The sequence below is a fragment of the Copadichromis virginalis genome, linkage group LG1 (assembly GCF_057382275.1).
Source record: "Copadichromis virginalis isolate Kocher_CV1m ecotype Utaka linkage group LG1, C_Virginalis_male_GT1.1, whole genome shotgun sequence".
NCBI lineage: Eukaryota > Metazoa > Chordata > Actinopteri > Cichliformes > Cichlidae > Copadichromis > Copadichromis virginalis.
The window spans coordinates 11,211,325-11,233,744 of record NC_140618.1 but is presented as its reverse complement, the minus strand read 5'-3'; the positions used below and the strand labels follow the sequence as shown (position 1 = coordinate 11,233,744).

Here is a 22,420-nt window from a genome sequence, read left to right as displayed (position 1 = left end):
TAAACTCCGCTGCAGGTCCATATATCAAACGATCACTGTGGCATTACTGAGAGTTGAAAAACTGTCTAAAGTCTTTCATCTTTAATAAAATGATCAGCGTTCTGCTCTACCAGGTGTAACAATTGAGTTTAACATCCAGGCATCCATGAAAACGGAATTTATGACATTTAACGGAGTTAGAAGTTAGCAGGGAATTAGCTCGCTAGCTTCTATCTAAATACAATATAGCATGTCCTGCTGCGGGGTTTTGGAAACAAATTAAAACGTACAGCTCTGTTATCACTTCCAGCATAAATGAAGACAGAAAACTAAACAGCAGTAACGTTTGTAGGGTTACTGAAGTTGGGCTAGCTGGTATATAATGATGTGCTGCGTGACCGCTAGCGACACAGCTACGTTAGCATAATATAAACAAGCTAACTTTTTTTTCCACTCGATAAAAGTTACCGTGAGTGTTCTCGGTGGTCAGGAACAAATGTAATCGCATGGCAGGATGCTGTAAAAGGACCAAACTTCAGCCAGGAGAACAACTGAGATAATCCATCCACAATACGAGGTTAGTCATTCATATACTGCTGCATGGGCTGGGCTGTAGTTACATCCTAAGGTTTTAAAAACTGAGCTTAAATAAATGATTAGCGGTAATAAAAGCCGAGGGAGGTCAACAGTGATCACTGACTGTTTTAGGAGCTTTTTGAGATCAAATAGAAGAAAATACATAACATTAAACATGTTAACAACACAAAAGCCATATTAAACGCAGACTACTTTAGACCCGGAAGTAGGATTCGTCGCGTCATCACTGAACAACCGGATAAAAAAATATTGCCGTAAACAGTTTATTTTGCGACACCACGAAACAAACTGGTGTCGCATTTCGTAAAATGAAACGATAGACGTTTTTATATCGTCATCCGATATATATCATTATATCGAACAGCCCTAACAGGAATACAATTATTTTTGCTAATATAAGCTAAAACAGCTAACACGTTTCCACATCTGCCACATGTGATGGAAAAGGAGTGCAGACTATTGGTGCAAGGTGCAGAAATGAACTTGAGAATGGATGACTGCCGTGTAAACTCCCCTGTGCTCTTTCTGTCGAGTCACACAATGTGAAGGTCCTTGTCTGACTCCAAGGAATGTAGGGTTGACTTGAATTTGCATGTCTGCATGGGTAACTCTGTGGGAATTAAAGGGCATGATGCCATGCAGTGAGGGTTGGTTGCAAATGTATTAGAGGTACTGAGACTAGGGTAGAGCCAGAAAGGTGAATGGGGGTGGTAAGAGCAGAGGTGCAGATATACAAGATGAAACCAAAGAGATGCCGGTCAACCATAAAGAAAAAAGACTACAAACTAATTTAAAAAAGACTTTGTTATATAAGATGACAACAAAAAATACACATATAGACAAGTTGTGTTATTGCATAGTCTGTCCACAGATGTGGGTTATGTATTATGTTACTATGTAGTTTCAATTAAAATATGTGGTTGTTTTTTCACTTTTTTATGGAAAACATAAAAATTTAAATATGAATAACTGTTGTATTTCTACCTTATTACATGCTGGTTTATGTGTATAACTGTATGTGCGGCTTTACTTTTATGATGACTTTGTACTGACTTTGTTATGTGCACAACCACTGACTAAGCACAATAGTCCAACTTACCAGCTGCACACTGGTCTCATCATCACTGATAGCGAAACTGCCTAACAGATGTGGGTGACCTCAGAGGAGCGAGTACCTCACCCAACTGTAAGGGAGAGTATACCTCTGTCATTTCTGTCCCGTATTTAGCGTAATCTTATTTATTTCTTGGCAAACAAATATTTTGAGAATTTTGCATTCTGTTCTCTAAAACAGACTTTCTTTCTTTCTTTCTTTCTTTCTTTCTTTCTTTCTTTCTTTCTTTCTTTCTTTCTTTCTTTCTTTTGGTTATACATAAAGTATGATGTGTCTCTGTGACTTATAGATGTCTCTGCAACGAACCTCCAATGGAACTTCATACTAAATTGCATATTCTTGCAGTCTACATTTATTAATAATAATATTATTGTTAGTGCGAATTGTATATTTTTGCCATTGAAGTGTGAGGACAGGCCCTTTAATGGCATATTACTAAACTAATCATTCAGTTGTGCTTTCTCACAATTATTATTATTTTTATTGTGTCATGATGATTATGAACAGATGACTACCAGTAATTTCCATCATGTTAATGGCGTCCATGCTCCAAGTGGGCCTTCCCGAGCTAGGTATTAAAGAAAAAGTTGATTCAAAATCCAAGGACACTGCAGCACATCAACACTCTTATTTTATATATACAAAAACATCTGTCAACGCATGCTACTGCAAATTGAAACAGCAATTTCGCTCTGATGTTTTCAGACACTGATGACATTGTGCTGATGTTATTGTTGGTAATGACAAGCACAGAGGGGTGTTTATTTTAAAGGCACTTATGACTACAGCTTTGAAAAGTCTTCTCTTTGCAAGCTGGTGAAATAACAATAACTTTTATAGTCTGTAGTCATTATGTTGTCTTTGCCTTGTCAATAAAAGAGAGACATTTTTAATCTTCAGGTGTCTATTTAGTCAAGTAAAGGTCATTCTTAGCATGATTACCGGGACCACTCAATATATTTGGAATTATTCTAGTCTATGAATTATTAACGAGCACATGTCCACATTCATGAAACACTAGACAAGGAAAGGAACATGTTCAGAGTACATGTTCATTTTTTACTTGCTGAGACTTAATAGAGAAGACCACTTTAATGTTTGTATATGTAGCTGGAGCTGGCACCCTCTTTTCTTAAGTTTGCACAAAGACTACTAAGGGAGAAAAAAATAGCCTGGCTTTTTCTGAAGGTAAACTCTCTCGGCAAGCCTTATAAAACTTGCTAATTAACATGCACTTACTCGTTTGTTAATAGAAAACATGACAAATCGTAGTTGGGAAAAAATAGCCTGATGCATAACCCCCGTAAAACCGCAACATGTTGTATTTACACTTTCTGATTTCTGTGCCGATTAAGTATTAAGCGAATGAGATATACTGTTTTAATTAGTGAGCAGATTTTGTTACCTTTGGTGAGAGCCAGGGTAGCTGTCTCGTGCTATTCCACAGGAGCGGTGTTGGTCTCACGACAGAGCTATCTACGACACTGTTCTCTTTTATAACGTTGGTTATAATTTAAAATAAGTTCTTTTTGATTTTCCAAGTTCTAACTATTATTGATTATTGTCTTGTTTAAAAGTCTTCTCTGCTGAGGGACCATGGGGGTAGCTTGAATACCAAAAACTGAAATCTTAGCCATATCCAGAGTCTTGCGTCAAACAGATTCCATCATTACCTAATATCATCTCCTCCACTCTAATTCTGCTAAAGTACAGTCTTTGTCTGGTAAGTGCAATGTAATGGTACTACAACTGTCTCCTGGATACTGAAACATGTATTCCTTTCTGTAGTCGCAAGCAATTATTTTTCTTTCTTTCTTTTTTGGTGCACTGTGTTTAATTTTTTTTTAAAGATAAAACAACTGAGTCAACTTACCAAGTAAGGCCATGAAACAGTCCCAGCTCTGCATGGCTTTGAAAATGGCTTTGATACATTTTACATCAAAAAGACAGACTACAATGATATAATAAACATCTAACACATTATCACAATTTCCACTGAAGTTTTCTTTTAGAGATGAATGAAAAAAAACATTTTTTGTTTAAATGCCATTATAAACACACTAACTCTGAACGTTATATGAACTTCTGTTACAGATAATGTGCTCAAACAGCCTTAGGTACTGTTCTTTAAAATCCATATCAGGAATATCTAGCTTGACAGATAAGTGACATCAGTTTTGGAACAACAGCCTGAGAGAAGGGGAGTGAGAGGAGAGGGTGAGTGTGCATGTAGGCACAGTCTCACAAACCACACTGGCAGCATATTAACACCACTGAGTTGCATAGCTCTCAATTTACTGGTCGATCTACGTCCCTACCCTCACCTATGGCCACGAGCTGTGGGTAGTGACCGAAAGAACGAGATCGCGGATACAAGCGGCAGAAATGACCTTCCTCCGAAGGGTGGCTGGCCTCTCCCTTAGAGATAGGGTGAGAAGTTCGGCCATCCGGGAGGGGCTCAGAGTAGAGCAGCTGCTGCTCCACATCGAAAGGAGCCAGCTGAGGTGGTTCGGGCATCTGACAAGGATGCCTCCTGGGCGCCTCCTGGGTGAGGTGTTCCGGGCATGTCCCACTGGGAGGAGGCCCCGCGGCAGACCCAGGACATGCTGGAGAGATTATATCTCTCGGCTGGCCTGGGAACTCCTTGGTGTTCCCCCGGATAAGCTGGAGGAGGTTGCAGGGGAGCGGGCGGTCTGGGCTTCTCTGCTTAGGCTGCTGCCCCCGCGACCTGGCCCCGGATAAAGCGGAAGAAGAAGATGGATGGATGAATGGATGGATGGAGTTGCATAGTTGAATCACAGTTTTAGGACAGACTGGCAAATCAGACATAGTTAAAGATTGTAAGATGACCTCAATGGCCTCAAGTCTGTATCTGGCAAAACTTTTCATCTAGTCTGGGAGAACAGGTAAAGGTAAACTCACTTTCCACACATAACATACATAGTGATTCACTGTGAATGCCTAACAAAAAGCAAAATGCTGCATTTACATGCAATAGCAATGGAAGTGAAATCCATGTGACTGTACTCAGGGGAGGCCTGCACACAGCAATGTGGATTCATTAGCTGCCAGAAAGAAGATGACTCACAGTGGTCTCCCTGACCTCTTTCTTGTTTTTCTCTCATTTATTTCCTACCTTGCGTCACTAGTGAACTTAAACATGCAGCAAGATGCCTGCTTATCATTCCACGCTACATCAACAGCAGCACAAATGAAACACCACCCATAAATGGAAAATAGACATGTAATTCACCTTTTCAAAATAAAAATGGGCAAAACTTAATTTAGCAAAAACATTGTTCAGGCTAGACCAACAATCACTTCGGCATTTTCCCTGCAGCACAGAAGCAAATGAACTGGCAAGAAATTGTGTTTTAAGAGAAAATTATGGCTTCTGAGTGAGTGGTTCTTTATCTTGCAGAGCCTGTGTGGGGAGAACAGTGAATCCCCCCCACCCACCCACCCTCCACCACCCCGACTGCAGTTGAGGTTTGAGGCTGCTCTGGTATTACCATATACACTCACAGATTCGCACACACAAAAAAATACTGCCACACCTCATACTGGCTGTGCCATGAATATCAATGGTTGCTCTCCTTTTGGACTCACTCTACAAAACAGACAGTGAAAAATGTTCATGCATGACTACGTTCCACCTGGGCCACTCCATATATCCAGTTTAATGGGATAATGAACACGCAGTATAAAGGAATATTGCATGACACCAAGCTGTTATATACAATGCATGACTTATGTCACTGATTTGGCTCCTTCAAGGGACTATATTTTTGGTAGCTGTTTCAAGTGGTGTGCCAGTGACATTCCAACAAGTCACCTTGACAGTGGTGTGAATAATTTGGGTAATAAAAAGAAATGGCATTCACTCTGGTCTGGAAAATAGCAGTTGTACTGTGTGAAATACTCTGGGTAAATATTTTTTGCATTAGTCTGGAAATGATTTTGCTGACACGTTTGCAATGTTCACACCCCCCTTGATTCCAATTCTTGCTAGCCTGGTGAGGGGAAAAAAAATCCTCGCTCATTTTTAATGGAAAATGCAGTTTCCATCCAGGAATAATAAGAAAATAATTTGAGTGAAAAGTGTTTCTTGGAGTGCAAGATCCTTGAGGGATTACTTTGTGTCTGCGTCGTTCATCCTCACTTCACAAACACAGCTGGAACTATTCTGACTGCTCTTTTGTCTGAAAGAAGAGCAATCGAGAGAGGTGCCCTGTGCAACCATCCAGGTGCTGAGCTTGGCACAGACAAGAAGAAGAACCCTGTCAACCTTTCTAATATGCTTGCCTGTCGTCAAACAAAGAGGATGCTTACACACAGGCATAATTGAAGAGATCATACAGTACCTGCATTTCCTCCTGCCAGGCAGTTTCCAAGTCTCCACAGCTGTGCAGTCAAACTATCCCGCAGAGAAATGACAAAAACAAGGAAACAAAAATCACAAAGCCAATAAGAAGCACTGAAGCTAAATTAGCTCTGTCTTTCTGGGAAACAATGGTCCTGATGGTACTGACAAGGGAGACCCATTGTGTTTTGATCCCCATTCACAGCAGAAAAAAAGAGAGAAAAACTGCATGATTTTTTAGATTGTCTAAAAAGATGCAATTAAATAGAAAATAAATAGGTATCCATAACAAAGACAATGCAGTACCAGATGTTAGTGTTGCTCTCGGAATACCACTATCCCTAAAGACCACTCACTCTGACAGACATCAGGGCTGAACAAACACACACACACACAAAGCAAACAGCACATAATCCATCAAAGCTGACTTCTCTACCACCTAGTGACCAAAAAAGTTCACTGGCTACGTTGTGGCACTTCCCACTGGGATGACCCCCTGCAAATATATGCTCTTATCATGCTGTAATATGACTTATTTACAGGGGTGACCACCTTGTTTTCTATTTTTGATAGATAACACTGTTCCTCTAGTACCACAAACACTAAGCAACTCACTGAAAAGGCATTTAAATGTCAAATTTGCGTCAGTATCAGAGAGAAAGTAACTGGTCAGTTCGTTTGTTTGTCATGAGAGATTTTTCTTGATTTTCTCTACAATATTGTTTTTCATTTTTATTTATTTATTCATTTTTAGAAAGAGGGGAAATACATATTAATGAACATTTTAACAAATGTAAATATGCCAGATTATAGCTTTGGGCTAAAAATCAATGTAAAGATAGCAATAGATAGATAGATAGATAGATAGATAGATAGATAGATAGATAGATAGATAGATAGATAGATAGATAGATAGATAGATAGATAGATAGATAGATAGATAGATAGATAGATAGATAGATAGATAGATAGATAGATAGAGCAATGAAAATGTTAAATTTTGTGAAGATCCATTATTGTACTAATTAGCAGAAGCAGCAGTACAAAGAAATCTTTATTATTTAACGACATATTTTTAGTACCCAATTAATTCTGACCTTACAGAGGTTAAGCATGTCTGGTGAATACACTTCAGTAAACATGCAGTTTTCAGGGATTTTATATTGGTCCCAAATGACTGGTTTTTTTCTTCCCAGAATTCAACAAGAGGAACAGAGGCCAGGGTCAGGTATAGAACTTCACCTCTTGAACTTATCAGATACAGTCAACGATTGATGCATGGCAGGATCTACATAAATGCCAGTTTGCATAATTAAGCATAATTATCTATATCAATATGGTCTTGACTGGCCTTGCATGAATTTCATATTCACATGTGCATCAATTATAGGTTTCACTATACAAAATACATGGCAAGTTATGAAACACTGCTCATGCACATGCTTAGGCCTGAAAGGTTCGTAAAGGTTCATAGGACTTAGATAGAATGTATGGAGAATTTGTAGTGCAAACGTACTGTTAAAACTGTAGCTCCAATCTATTTCACGGTCTATGAATGGCAGCACTGGCTCAGCACCATGGACAGTGACAGACAGCGGCTTTAAATCCAGAGGTTTCAGCTAACATTATTTCAAACACTATTTTATTCTCTTCACCTTTTTTCTCGCTACCTCCTTGCCTTTATCTCAGTGAGAAAGAAAAATATGTTTTATTTTATTAAAACTCTTGTACCACGAAGGTTGTGGCAAACTTTTTAGTTATTCACTCAGACATTGCAGATGATTCTAACACCTGGAAAGCTACTAGTTTCTTTCAGAATCACCTTTTTATTAAATCAGCTATAGTTTCAAATCAAAGATAAATATGCCAAGAATCTGAAATTATCTAGTGAGCTTGCAGAGTATCTACTGCTATTTTGAAGAAAACAGTTTTAAAAAACAAACAAACAAGCCAAAATGTCAAAACGCATATGAAGACTTGGAGCATAACTTGCGATGCCAATTTAGTAATCTAAATTTTCAATATTTTATAGGTCCTTTTTTTTAATTAAGAGGGTGAAATCTTGAAAGAATTTGTCTTAGAAAAAAAATACTGAAGTGTCCACAAACACTATACTAAATGTAATTCTTCATCTGGGTAAAATCTCAAAGCCTCCAGGGTCATTCTAAGTTAAATGACCTTGCACTAAGTTTTTCAGATTTCTGCATGATTGTAGACTTATGACTGTATTGCGTATTAAAACGTGCAGTCATTGGTACTTCTATTTAAAGAACTCTACCAATACATATTGAACAGTAGACTAGTAGACCAAAGCATAGATATGAGCTTTTATGTATCCCACCCGTGTTGTTTTTCTGCTTCACCAGTAGAATTCACCGGGTGTCCCAGGCGTAGGCTACAATAGTCCTTGTTAGATGGTTACAATGAAAATCAACAGGGACCTGTCTCCTGAGAACTGCTGGTGTAAAGATCATTTCTACAAGGGTTCATAAGAGTGTTTTTCAATACTGGTGTTAAGACATACAACTCTCCTGCTTTTCTTTCTATACATCTCATAGACTTTTTTTTTTTTACCCCAGTATACCAGATAAATCACATTATTTACCTCAGGGGATATATAACATGGGCAAATACGTTCACCACACCAAAGAAGGGTTATGAGGACAGCATTTTTAGTAACACCGCGTAACTATCGTGAATCTTCTTTTATACAAAACACAAAAATGCAGGGTTGGTTCTCTTAACATTTAAGTCATTAAAAGCAATTTAGATTTTGATTAATTTCTATTATTAATAAATTACGAACTAGAGATGAACTCAAACTAGTTTAAAATCAGGTCAATATTTTTCCGCCAAAAGGAGCATCAAATTTTGCTCTCCGAGACAAACTTAAACCACCGCAGATAAGCTGGGGAAGAAGCACTAATGTTGAATTTGCATCATTTAAATGTCCCAACCTTTACACTCTACCCAAATGTTTGAGTTCTTACTCTGCCCTGTGGGGTCCTTAGTCAACCTGCTCTCCCATTCGCCTTGGTCGAACTCATTATGCAAATCAGATGGTGGGCGTGGTGTATTCATAAGAGTATGAGCTGACGTCACGGGACAGAGTGGCAGCTTGGGGGTGGCGGTGGTGATGGAGTGTGAGTGTGTGTGTGGGGAGGGGGGGGGGAGGGCGGAAAAAATAAAAACTCATAAAGAATAAGAAAAATAAATAAATAAATAAATAAATAACACTGATTCCAAACAAAGCGGCTTAGCCTGTAAAGGAAGGACAGGAGAGGGTAGGGAGGGAGAACCGGAGGAGGAGTGGGGAGACAGGAAGATATAACGGAGGGGGGGAGTGTGCAATGTGCAGTTGACTACACAGAGGCGAGAGAGAGAGAGCGAGAGAGAGAGAGAGAGAGAGAGAGAGAGCAGCCCGCCGGCCCATTGAGGAAAGATGGCTACAGTCACTGCAAACGGAGTGCAGCAAGAGAATGGATTCAGCACCACGAACAGCGCCGGCAGGATGAACGGGCTTACCATCGGCCAGAACACCATTCCAATGAAGGACCACGACGCCATCAAGCTTTTCATCGGGCAGATTCCCAGAAACCTGGAGGAAAAAGACCTGAAACCCCTGTTTGAGGAATTCGGAAAGATATACGAACTCACTGTTCTGAAAGACAGGTTTACGGGAATGCATAAAGGTTGGTTGTTTTGACTACTTTTATGGTGCTTTAGGGATTGAGAAAAGGTTTACGCAAAGTAGTGACAAAGAACGTCCCGGCTCAGTTCTGGGGCAGAGGGCATGAAAAGTGTGCTAATTTGCAGATGTTTGGGACAGTGTGGGAGCCCCGTAGTGGCTTCGAACGCACACACGCACACGCAGAGGCACACACACAACTACGTCTGAGGCGTGAGAGGGGGAACACGTGGAAGTGAACGGCTTGGAAGTGCAGGGTTAATTGTTACCGCCACCAGACAATCCACGTGAATACTACAGCTGAAAATGCCTTTGTGTGTTTACATTTACTATCATGTGCTCAGCATCCCCGTTAAGGCCAGTTAAGGGGGCGGGACACGGGACAGGCAGCTGTGCAGGCGCATAAATTCCATTTTAAAAAATCCATCACATTTGCTGTATATTATCAGCGAGAAGTAAATACTTTCCGGGGAGCTGAAAATGTAAGCCATTATCAGACAATCAAAATCGGCGATTAACGTGGTGCTGACAAGCTGCTTTGACCTTTCAGCGGGCTGATATGTTTTCTACTTTTCGGACGTCATTAGCTGTGGAAAATACTACTTACATGGCAGCTGTATTGTAACGGGGCTCCGTGGGCGGGTTGCAGTCAGGAAGTACAAAGCAGGATGATAGTAGAGGCTCGGCTCCAGCACACATTGCATTCTCGCTTGCTCTTTTCACCCCCGAACCCTTATTGTCCAAAAGGAGCGGGATCTGTGTACACTTAGTAATTAGTCAGACACGTAACGGATAATCACGGATCGATCGGTTCTAATTACAGTGATAGTAATAGATGCCAGTGTGCAATTCGGCTTTGTATTTCTAGACAAGCTTAAATTATTTTTTCTTCTTTTTTAAGTCCACAATTCAAAGTTTAAGTCTTGTTCAACTTATTCCTTCCTGTACTGTTGCTATAAAATTTTGTCATTAACTTGATGTGATTGCAACAATTTCAAAACATTTTATTAAAATTAAAATTTTGATCATTATCATATATTTAAAGTCTTTTATTATACATTATTTTCTCAGTTAGTAATCTATTTAAGAAGCTACAATAAAAATGTATAACTTTTTATCTTTATTGTGAGACTACTTGCACTACTGCTACTACTATTACTATTATTGTTATTATTATTCATATTACGTACTTATTAAGTTTATTTGGTAGGATTATTATTACTTATATAAATATAACCAGAAATCAGTTTAAGTTAAAGAGCACTGTATTGAGAAACAATTTATATACATACATATAGTTTTGGATTATGCTTTAATTATCTCTTTTGCTCTCTTTCTCATACACACACACGCACACACATGCATGTGTGCACACAGACAGACACTTGCACTGAGACAGCACACAGGCAAATAACACACATTCACATATTCACCACTGGTGCTGAATTCACATGCAATTCACTCTCAAAAAATAATTCACCAGGCGGGAAAATTATGTATGATATGTAATTCAGTGGCAGTAGTTCATGATCTTATTGATTAGACTGGTCAGGCGCTCTAGTGGGAGAAATGAGCGAAGGCTCACCATTACTTTCTTGTGTGTGCAGCCCTGAGGATCTCCATGCACCACCTGTTTCTCCAGCCATCAGCTGCTGGTGTTCAACCTGCTTCTTGTCTTTCTGGTTTTCCTCTTTGGAGCCTGATGATCGATTAAAACAATATTTCTGATATCCGTGTTGTTTACGCCTGTCCTTAACCATCCCTGAATGTCAACACTCTGGAGGATAGTTGCCTCGGGAAGGATAATCCTGTTCCAAAGCTGTATGCCTGTTCAAATCATCCTCCACCAAGGCCACTCTGATGTTCGCATTATGCCCACTTCATCCCGCGTGACATTCAAAGTCACTTTGGGAGCACAGGCGTGCACTTTTAATAAGATTTTACCAATGCATTATATGGATGAGTTTTTCTTATTGGCCACTCATCTAAACCATGCTCATGTGCCCTGCTGTGCCAATGTGTGACATCTCTAGACTGAAGCAAGAAAGTACAAGAGTGAGAAAATGGGATTAGTGACATTAACAAAACAAAGTAGATATAGTGTAAAATCAGCTGTGTCACTCAAGGAGAAAAGAGTAAACTACAAACAGACTGATCATTCTGACACTGGAAGCTTTTGTAGGGGAACCGAAGGTAAAATGAATTACTTAACTTTGAAAGAAGGGCTACAGGTTTTCCAAGACAAAGTGTCCTATAAACAACACAGTGAACAAGACATGTTTAACTTAAGTCTGTCATTAATTAAGTTCCATGTTTTAAATGAATTGAATTATAAATTAATTGTTATGTATCAAATAAAAAAATAGGTAAAAAAAACAAACAAAACAACAACAACAACAAAAAAAGAATTTGAAATTAAAATTATAGAAAGAAAGAAAAACAGTTTTACTGCAATTATTCCATTTTTTACCTGCCAAAATAAAAGGTGACATGCGATTGATCCAAACACCATCACATTGTTATTATATATTTTATATGTACTGTTGTACAGTATGTCTAGTTGATCTTTTCTGTATTTAAAACATTTAAAACAAGTTAGGAGTCATGCAAGGAGTAATACATGCACAAAAAATAATCACCTTATTCTACAGCTCTGTGGATCCCTGTAAAAGATTTTAGGATTGACTCTTTTATTTTTGGGGCGGTTTCAAATTTACTGTTTTGCTTCACTGTTGCTGTTGTCCTCATGTTGATTTTGACTGAAGTGGGCAGTTTGTTTGTTTTTTTAAGTTTTTTTTTTAAAGTAGAATCATTTTGAAAATGCAACGCAAATAAGTTCCCATTTATCAGGCTCAGAGAAAAATAAGATCAAATGAAAGCTAACGCTCTTAGTCTGCTGGATAGATCTATGAACAAAACAAAACAAACAAACCAACAAAACTGTTATCAAGTGATACCAAGAGTCTCAAATCAACTTAAAGTCAAATAATATGTCTTATCCTGCAGGTTTGTTTTTCACTGCTGACAGTGTCGGATAAATAAGTAACTAAATAAATAAATGCAGGTTTAATAATGAAGGTCTCTAAACAGTGCAATGCAGTTTGGTGGTCTAGCAGTGCAAATTCTGTAATATAACGTATTTGTCCAAAACACTGACTGGCCAAAATACGTCTAGTATGTAAGTTTTACAAGTATGGACTCATCTGGGATGTCATTTGAGAAATAATTGGTAGATGTTAGACTCACATGAATCCCAGACTCACTGCTGTCCAGTAGAAATCCCTGAGGTAATCTTTATCTGCTACAGTCCACAATAGATAGTTTTATTTATGCCTGTTGATTGTCTGCTGATATAAATGGTATTAATCAATATAGATAAGTGTTGTTGCTGTGTAACCATTGTCAACGCTGTAGCTTGAGTCGTTTACTTGGCTCTATACAATATAATATTTTGCTGTAATCTTTAGTGCACAGTATATGCACTCAGTTACCACTTTAGAGAACATCGAGCTTAGGCTAATGTGACATAATACAATACTCATGCAACAGTTTCAATATTCAATTTTTTTGTGTTCATTTTGAAGACTGCAGTTGGGGCATTGCATTTAATTTAATAATTCAACAATTCCTTTATTTATTTAATGTGGAGACATGTTGATATTATTTTGACCGTTTCAATCTGTGCAGCTAAGCTAAATTAAAACAAAACAAACAAACACCTTTTTTATTGAATTAAATACAGTTTAACAACAACAAACTTAAAGTGCAAGAAGTATTATAAAGCTGAAGCAACACCTACTTGTGCCTAATAAGGCAGCTGCGTGCATATTACACAGGGGTTTATAAAGCAGCTTACAGGCTTCGTTCACAACAATGCACAACATGCCAATGTATATTGGCAGTCTTTTATGTCAGAGGCCCGGAAGGCTCTCAATATTGTAACATCATCAGAAATTCAATCAACTTTCTTTTTTCCCCACAACATAAACATTTTTCACAGCACGGTATCAGAGAACCAGAGGATGTTATAAAAACTCTGCCTCCATGATACCTGAAAACATTATTATTATTTTTGCAATATGCAATACATTTAATTTGACTTTTAGTTTGAAATTCCTCTTCATGTCTAATTCGTGGGTGAGAAAGATTTGACTTGTTACAGATATATGATGCATATAACTGTTGGCGTCAATCAGTAAAACATGCCTAATGGATGATTTGCAGCACTGCCTTTTTTCACAGCTCGAGGCCTATGACAAAAAAATTGCACCATAATTATGGATTTAAGAACTGATCAAAATATGTCAGATTAGCTCATGACTAATTCATGTGGATTGCACTGCAACAATTTGAACAGATGTTATGTGCTTTCTTACTTTGAGCGTTTAGGGCATCTCCAGGGACTTAAATATCCTGGTAATTTTCTGTTTTGTGATTTCCTGTACAGTTGGGTAGAGGAGTGTAACCGAATGGTTAGTCTGTTCAGAGAACATTTTTTTTCATCTCTTAACAGATAATTATATCCAGCCTTATAGCTGCTAGAGACTGTTGCCTTTAATGCCGATTTGATAGTTTGTGTGTCGTCAGGGAGCTGTATACAGTGCGTGGGATGACTTGACACTATTTGCGGGCATGGTGATCGCCAGTGTGTAGTGCAGCCAGGTCGTGCTGTTTAACATCCATCATTTCGCTGAGCACTACATTACCATAATACTTAGTGTCAGTGCCAGAATGCATGCATTGTTCAGACATGCTGAATGTTAGTGGGGGGCAAATCTTTTGCTTGAGTAGCGTTATTTATCAATCCGTCTCTGATGCTGAGAGGAGAGACTCTGAGGTGCACCACACAGCCAGGAAGAAGAGATACAAAGAGTTGTTAAATATCCTCATCCATTTTCCTCTCCTCGGTAGGTCCATGCAGTGAAATTGGCTATAAATAGCCTGCCAAATTGACATAAAAAAGCTTTTTAGGCGTTGAAATAACCAAAAGTAAACTACAGTGGGGCAGTAATATCTAATTGCACAATACTCCTGGAGTTCAAGAAATCCTTTTCAGCTCAGAGACAGATTGGTGGCTTTGTGTCAATTAAGTCCTTCAGACTTCTAGTAATGGCCACTGAGCTACAGAGCCATACACGTATGGGATTTTATCTACAGTAGGAGTGTTGTAGAGCAAGTGTTGGACAGTGATAGACAGTTTGTGTAAGCTGAGTGACAGGTAAAGCTTAAGTCTACAGATGACCTCTTTGATCATTAGAAAAGGGGCTGTGTGTGAACCAGACAGCTAACGGCTCTGAAGAGCCAGCTCTGAATGTAGATGGATGGAACAACGGAAAGATGGAAAAATGCTCTCCAGGTAACAGTATGTTTAACACAGACGCAGGAAGTGGATGAATCCTCACATCATCTTTGTCTCAGTACTCACCAGAGGGTCAGGCTGTCACATTCGGCAGGATTCAGTTGTTTCACTATATTATTTTATTTTATTTCTTTGCACCGAGATCTTGTTGGGAATTAATTTGCATTCTTTTTCCAGTTTAATGATTATTGCTGGATGAGACATATGTGAGGAGCAAATTGCTGATGATTCATAAATTCACAGCTAATGAATTGAAAATTTATACAAATTTGTTCTGGAGTTATTTCAATTACAGGTGCCTGATGCCTTAAAAAAAAATCACAATTCACTCTTATGCCTCAATGCATGCAGTTGTTCACACATACTAATTTCCATTTTAAAACAAATTGTTAGAAAAAAGCATTACAGGGGGAAAAGTTCTTTAAGTAATTACCCACAACCCTCATTTCATATTCTCTGCTTTCTCTTTGAACCACTTTTCAGGGTTTACTTTTCCATTTGCCTTAAATACAATCGGTTGAACTTTTGTCCCTAACTGAAAATGTAGTGTGGTAAATTGTGTTTGATTACCCAACTATTATTTTCACCCCACTTAACCTGCTCATCACAGAAAGTCACAAGTTCTTTTGCTGAACCATCACCAGTGCTTACCCTTAATCTTTGAACATTGTACATGTTCTCATCTTCTTTTTCACATTAAATCCCAGTAAGTTACTGCATTTTCCTAATTGCTGGTCATTATTTAGTTAAGTCAAACTTCTAATGTGTTAATTTAAATGTTAGTGGATGTACTTGATAAAACAGAAACATCTTAAACATGACAACAAAAAAACCCCAACATGATGCACAGAGCAATTGTGCTTTATCTGTTTTTTAATAACATGTAGTATACATTACTGCCAAATCCTTAAACCTTGCTCTGTTTTCTTACATAATTCAAAACATGTATTCATTTGGTGTAAATGTGATGTTTTTTTGTAATATTTTGTATATATGTAATAAATTTGCACCTTCTGCTGCATATTCAGTAAAAGTCGTTTGTTTTTCAAGTCATTTTACATCATTGAATATAATACCAACGGGTGGTGATATTTATATGTAATCCCATGCCAATTACCTACTTTAGATTTTTAAGATGACAGGCCTAACCTGCTACCAGCTGTTGGATCATTGTTACCTCCTCTCCGTCATTCATGTTCTCCAAGCAGAATGCTCATCTGTTCCACAACTGGATTTCCCACTCACTGAATCCTTTGGGCTACAGATGTTCCCTGAGCCAACATTGTTGGGTATAAAGCTTTCCCAAAGTCTTGCAGATATTCAACAGCTGTCAGGAATCTGAGACAGATACATATTTTGAATGGATATTAAAGGCTACACTGCATAAGAAGCCCACTTTAATATGTTATTTAAACTAACAGTATCAAATGCATTTTTTTCTAAGGGTACCTGCATGACAAAGTAGCATTACTACTAGGGTGCAACCGTTCGATACAGTGGTTTCGGTTCGGTACGCATATGTATCGAACAATACAACATTTTTTATTTATTTTATCAACTTTTCTTCTGACAATGCTGTCTGTGTTGAGCGCTCAGTGGATCTGCGTTCGACTATTCCGCCTAGGCTGCACTGTGGAGTGCAGATCCACTGAGCGCAGCGCAAGCTAGCAAGACAAAAGCTAAGCTCGTTGCAACATGGCAAATGCCTCAACGCAACCCAAAATTGAACCTCCCCCACCCTCATTCAGATCTGGCGTTTGGAACTATCTTGGTTTTCATGTGAAGTATGACCCTGAAGGTAAGCGCATCATGGACAAAAGTAAAACAGTGTGTCGGATGTGCAACGCAATGCTCAATTTGTGGGAACTAGTGCGTTAGCGCAGTTAGCTTGTGTTGACGCTGTCCAGCCCCAAGCACGGGGCCATCAGAGATTTGCCGCGTTATGGCGTTAATGTCATTTTAACGAGATTTACGCTGACAGCACTAGTGGGAACACAACGAATATGACTGCACATTCACGCTGACATCATCCTAGTGCAAAGACAAGTGGAAGCAGACAAAAACAACAAGCACGCATGCTACAAACTTTACCTGAGTCATTTAGACATCCGTTAGCACATGATTCTCCTTATGGGGACCTGATATGTTTAATATGCTGCTGAGAGTATACCCCAGAAAAAGCGTATAGTATAGCTTTTATTTTGGAAAGAGCCATTTCTCTGTAATAAACTCTCTTTGAGTGATTTCTCAATCAGATAGATTTATTTTTTTTATTTTGTTGTTTCAGCAACATTAAATTTAAAAACTGTACTTTTGAGTTAAAATATATATTTATAATTTTAATAAATGATAAATTAAAAAGGCATGAACATTTTTTTGTATCGAAAAAATATTGAACCGTGACACCAAAGTATCGAACCGAACCGTGAATTTTATGTATTGTTGCACCCCTAATTACTACAGGTGTACTAGTAAAGTTCCACATTTTAAATTTTATTTCAGTAAAGCAACAACAATATAATATAAGTACACAATTACTTAAACAATAGCATTAATATGATTGTTATTTAGATTTAAATGCATTATTTTTCCATATTATGTAATATTTATTAAGTATTAATACTGCGGGAAAGCCTCAAATGATACTCAATAATATATGATCAATATTAATGCACTGATACATTAACGTGTAGACATTTAATATTAATGTAATCAGTGTTAGCATTCTGATATTGCACCTTAATTAATATATGAATTTATTATAATCATTATAAAAGATAATAAAGACATGAAGAGAACAATGCTGTGTTATAGAGATATTTTGCAAAATAAATGTTGTGACGTAAACCAAAAACATTTTCCAGAAACTGTAATGATTTCTATACTATCTTATAACAAAAACCAACCAAAGTACAAAACTGAAGAAGCCACTTGGATGAGTGACAAAAATGTTCCTCCCACTAAAAACGCTACTTCCAGATGAACAGAATCAGCTTTTTGGGAACTTTTTGGGAACCAAAGTATAACAAAGTCATTTCTATTAAATTGCATTTAATAACAGCACGTGTATACATTTACTTAGTTATTAACATATGCTGAAGTGTGGAGTTAAGCTATTTCACACAAAGCTAAACAATAAGTAAATTAAATGTCTGTTAAAATGTTGACATTAAAAGACCTTAGTTATAGATTTTTACAGCTGCATCACTGATTCACTGATTTGTGGGGATATAACATCAAGATAAAAATTATGCCATTCTCCTGAAAAAATGTGCACTAAAAACTACGTCAAAGATGGCATGGCACCGATAGAAGAATATCAGCACGAGCCTGCAAGTCCCATAAGCCTTTGCCAGGACGTTCCCCCCAGGAGTCCTCAACTCATGTTCCACAGTTTTGTAATGCCATAAAGGATGAAGAGTGTTTCCCCAGGCTCCCAAACTTTTCTGCTTTGCTGTGTGGCATGCTGTTTCATCAGTGTCGTTTAGGTGATTTTTCCTCTTGAGTAACCACCTAGTTGTGGAGGTGGGTGAAGGTTGTCGTGAAAGGGAGCTCTCTTGGCTGGGTGCCAGAGTGTGTTTCTGGCTTTTGGGGATGATGGGTGCTAGGCATGCCGGGTATCATCTGTATGTGTAGGTGTGTGTGTGAGTGTATGTGTGTGTCTTCTCCCATGGGGATCCTTGGCAGTAGGTGTGACATGTAGTAATGAGAAATTATGCTGCACAGTGCAAAACCTCTTCTGAACGGGGGTCACCCATTGTCAGCTCTGCCAAGCGCGTAACAGAGCAACAACTTACCCTTTAATGAAAGCTGTCACATTTTTTAGGAGACTTACTTACTAGTTACTATTTATTTATATTCTGTTTTCTTGAATTTTCTGACTCAAAAGTATCCACAAATATGTGTTACAGTTCCAGCTCATTGTCAGAGTTTTATAATCACTTGTCACCTTAAATGTACGGACTCTGTTGTGGGCTTCAGTAGCTATGAAAGTGGTCATTTACTATTAGAAAGCATTACATATGCTTTCTAATAGTAAATGGGTTTTTTTTACTTTGCACATTACGCATGCACATTAACAATGTTGCCGTTTTGTTTTGCTTAGTCCTGTGTACTTTGTCATAATTAAAATGGGGCAATAATGGATGAATTAGATGAAAACACTAAAAAACACAAGCCACGTGGCAGACATTCTATTGACATAAACATTGATGACATAAGTTCACTAAATCTAATCTAAAGGGGTTGTCACATAAAAAAGTAAAGTTTTAATCTTCTCAGCATTTAATGAGTCCAAGGATATAGAACTGCTTAATTTAGAGTGCTACATTTTAACTGTCAGGATATATGAATTCTATTTTAATATAATAACACGGTAAGTCTTATATTAGGTGTCATATTTTTGCCATATATTCAATGAAACTACTCCTGCGAATTTTTAAATTATTTGTAACATTTACACACTGAAACTTAGGCGCTACGCTGGTGTCACCTGTTCACAACGCGACTACAGTTGAGTTATCCAATTAAAAGCTGATCTGTATTTAAGTTACATTTTGTAACAAATCTCTGTTCACTTTTGTATGCAAAGCATTTTTTCTGCTCACCTTGAATGACTTTATACAAGTCAAGTGTTCTCCTTTCAGAGGTGTACTGTACTATGAAACAATTGTCATTCCTATTTGTAAAGTCAACAGTGAAAACTTTGAAAAGTATTCACAAGAACAAAGAAGAGAATCAAGGAAAGGTGACTCTCCAGATTTTGTTTGCATACAGCTGAAGTGCTCGCTCAATTTTGTCCTCTCTTGGCTCTCTGCTGTACTTGTGTGTCTACCTCAACTCCACCCTTAGTGAAACAAACTCATCAAACTCCAGCTTTGGTTCATCCATATCACAGACAAAGAGAGAAAAGAGAGTGACAAAGTCGGTGATATAACCTGGTCACTATGTTATTTTCAGTTGAACCCTCACACTCTGGAAGCTGTTACTGGTTGGGTACTGAACCAGCACATTTGTAAAAGAGCAAAAGAATGAAACTGGGTCTCTACAGACAAATGTGTTACCAATCTCTTCTAGGGTGTTTTAAGTGATGAATGAAATGGATTTCTTTTGTAGTTTATGCATTTAATCATATTTGAATATTATTTAATGTAATATATAGCAATATAATCAAATGTTTGACATGCACAAAAAGTTTAAATCACCACAATGACATATGATTTTAGCTTTTAGTTTGTGTTTTGATCTCTCAAGACAGTTAAGTACAATAAAAAACATAACTTGCAATTACATGTGCACTTTAAATCTGAAAACTCTCTGTTACTGTAATTCCCCCCTTCCTTTCATTAAACATTAACAGTGGTGTGTAATAAGCTTTTCTTTCTCCTGTCTCCTGATACTGCAGGATGTGCCTTTCTAACATACTGTGCCAGAGAGTCAGCACTGAAGGCCCAGAGCGCCCTCCATGAACAGAAGACTCTGCCAGGGGTAAGTGCCCCCAATCTGCCCTCTGTCATAGGCTATAGCCCTTGGGGCAGCCAGCCTGGCATGGGAACCTGCATTAACATAGGAATTATATCACACACACACACCACCAGAGTAAGGCACATGGGGACAGGGTATACATTAAGACACAGAGACACACGCAGATATGGAAAACAGATGAAGGGAGTCACTCATACTTTCTCAGACTCCCTCTTAGGCTCTGTTTCTTGCTCATTCTAACACCCATTCTTTTTCGCTTAATTACACACGCAAACTTGCACAGACATACTAAAAGAGTGTGAGTGGCCTATCTCACCTTGCAGTGTCTTATTACACTAATCACCCCGCCGGAGATATTTGATAAGCGCTTCTTCATATCAGCCCGTGCCGTCCTTCTCTTGTCCTCTCACAATATGGCTGCCACAGACAATAATTGCCTTGAGGAATCCCACTCTCATTATCACATATAATCAAACAGTAAGTATAAACAATCATTTTTATCATGTATATCACCATCTGGTGTTTTTGTTTTAATTCTCCTCACATTTTTTTTCACTGTTTGCCTTTGGCGGGCAGGTAACTTTTTCAATTAAAATAATGGGCTCTTCAAACGACACAGGTAAACGGTACCCAGTAGTGGGCTCTTAAGCCTACCCAGGAGGAGACCCTCAATCTGGGATGAGTGTGAGCTTGTGGTGTCTTTCTTTATTTGATGCGTGCAAGGGGACTTTGACTCACACATATCAAGGTGTGACTGAATTATGCTTGCGTGTTCCTAAGAAGAAGACTCCCCCCCCCCTCATTTACTTTCAACACTAAAATGTCCTCCCAGGTTGGGGCTTTAATCAGAGCCCAAGGATTGTCGTCTCAATCTCTAGGGAGAAAAAGAGGTAAAGAGACACTATAGGAGATGACACAATAAGGAAAGGTGGAAGAAAGTAAGCAAAATGAATGGTTTATCAAGTTGGGGGGAAGCAGTAGTTGTAGCATTTGGGTCAGGCTTGCAATGGTTTAACTCTGTTGGGTTAACAATTTGTTTGCGCTTGACTGCATATCATAAATACCTTACTGAATGTTAGACACACTGGTATACTGTAGAGAAAGTATCCCTGGGAGACCGGGCTCCCTGGCTCCTTACCACCTCCCGCAGCTTCATAATGAGATGATTGTCATGATGGTCCTGGATAGGTGTTCTGTCTTTATTGCCCTCATGGAGGGACATTATTGTTTGTCTTCTATCTAGAAAGAGGTTAATGGCATGTTCTTTGGGGTTTGAGTAAACATTTCCCCTGTGCAGCTCACAGTGAGGGGTCAGTCCTGCAATCTCAGGCTGAGCACAGACTGCATACAGAGGACTAATAAAGACGTTCTGTCTTTTCCTCTCTCTCGCTCTCTTTCTCCCTGTCTTTGCCTCTCTCTCTCTGTGCATGTGTGTGTGTGTGCCCATGTGTGTATGAGACACATAAAGTGAGAGAGATATAGGGAAAGAGACAATGGTGGAAATAATAATGCAAGAGAAACAAAGACAGACAGAGGCTGGGAGAGGTGACACTTCTGGACAAGCCTCATTGTCACTGTCATGGCCTGATGGTTTGAGATGCCCAGTTGTATAATGCTGCCATTTTAGTGGCGTCTCACCACAGTGCTACAGCCATGATTGCTCATTTCAGCAGTGGCTATGTTACTGTCAGGTAACCAAATGTAAATTTGTTCATATGAGACATGTGGCTTAAAAAAGGTAGCTGTGACTCAGGGTCATCTGCTGATCGGAGGCTTGATAGACTACTCAGCATGTCATGTTAAAATGTCTTTGAGTAAAATACTGAACCCTGAGTT

General features: G+C 38.5%; 1 protein-coding gene across 12 annotated transcripts in view; it reads left to right on the top strand.

Moving 5' to 3' along the window:
- The first annotated feature begins 9,421 nt into the window (after positions 1 to 9,421).
- Positions 9,422 to 22,420, top strand: part of celf6 (CUGBP Elav-like family member 6) — a 152,706-nt gene continuing 139,707 nt past the window's right edge. For all 12 annotated transcript variants that reach the window (XR_014918749.1, XM_085450616.1, XM_085450607.1 and 9 more), the window contains exons 1-2: positions 9,422 to 9,745; positions 20,505 to 20,587. Coding sequence is in view for 11 of the 12 variants with exons in the window: in XM_085450616.1 (XP_085306742.1) it covers positions 9,496 to 9,745; positions 20,505 to 20,587 (333 nt within the window). In the remaining variant the exon portion in view is untranslated. The remainder of the gene's footprint in view (positions 9,746 to 20,504; positions 20,588 to 22,420) is intronic.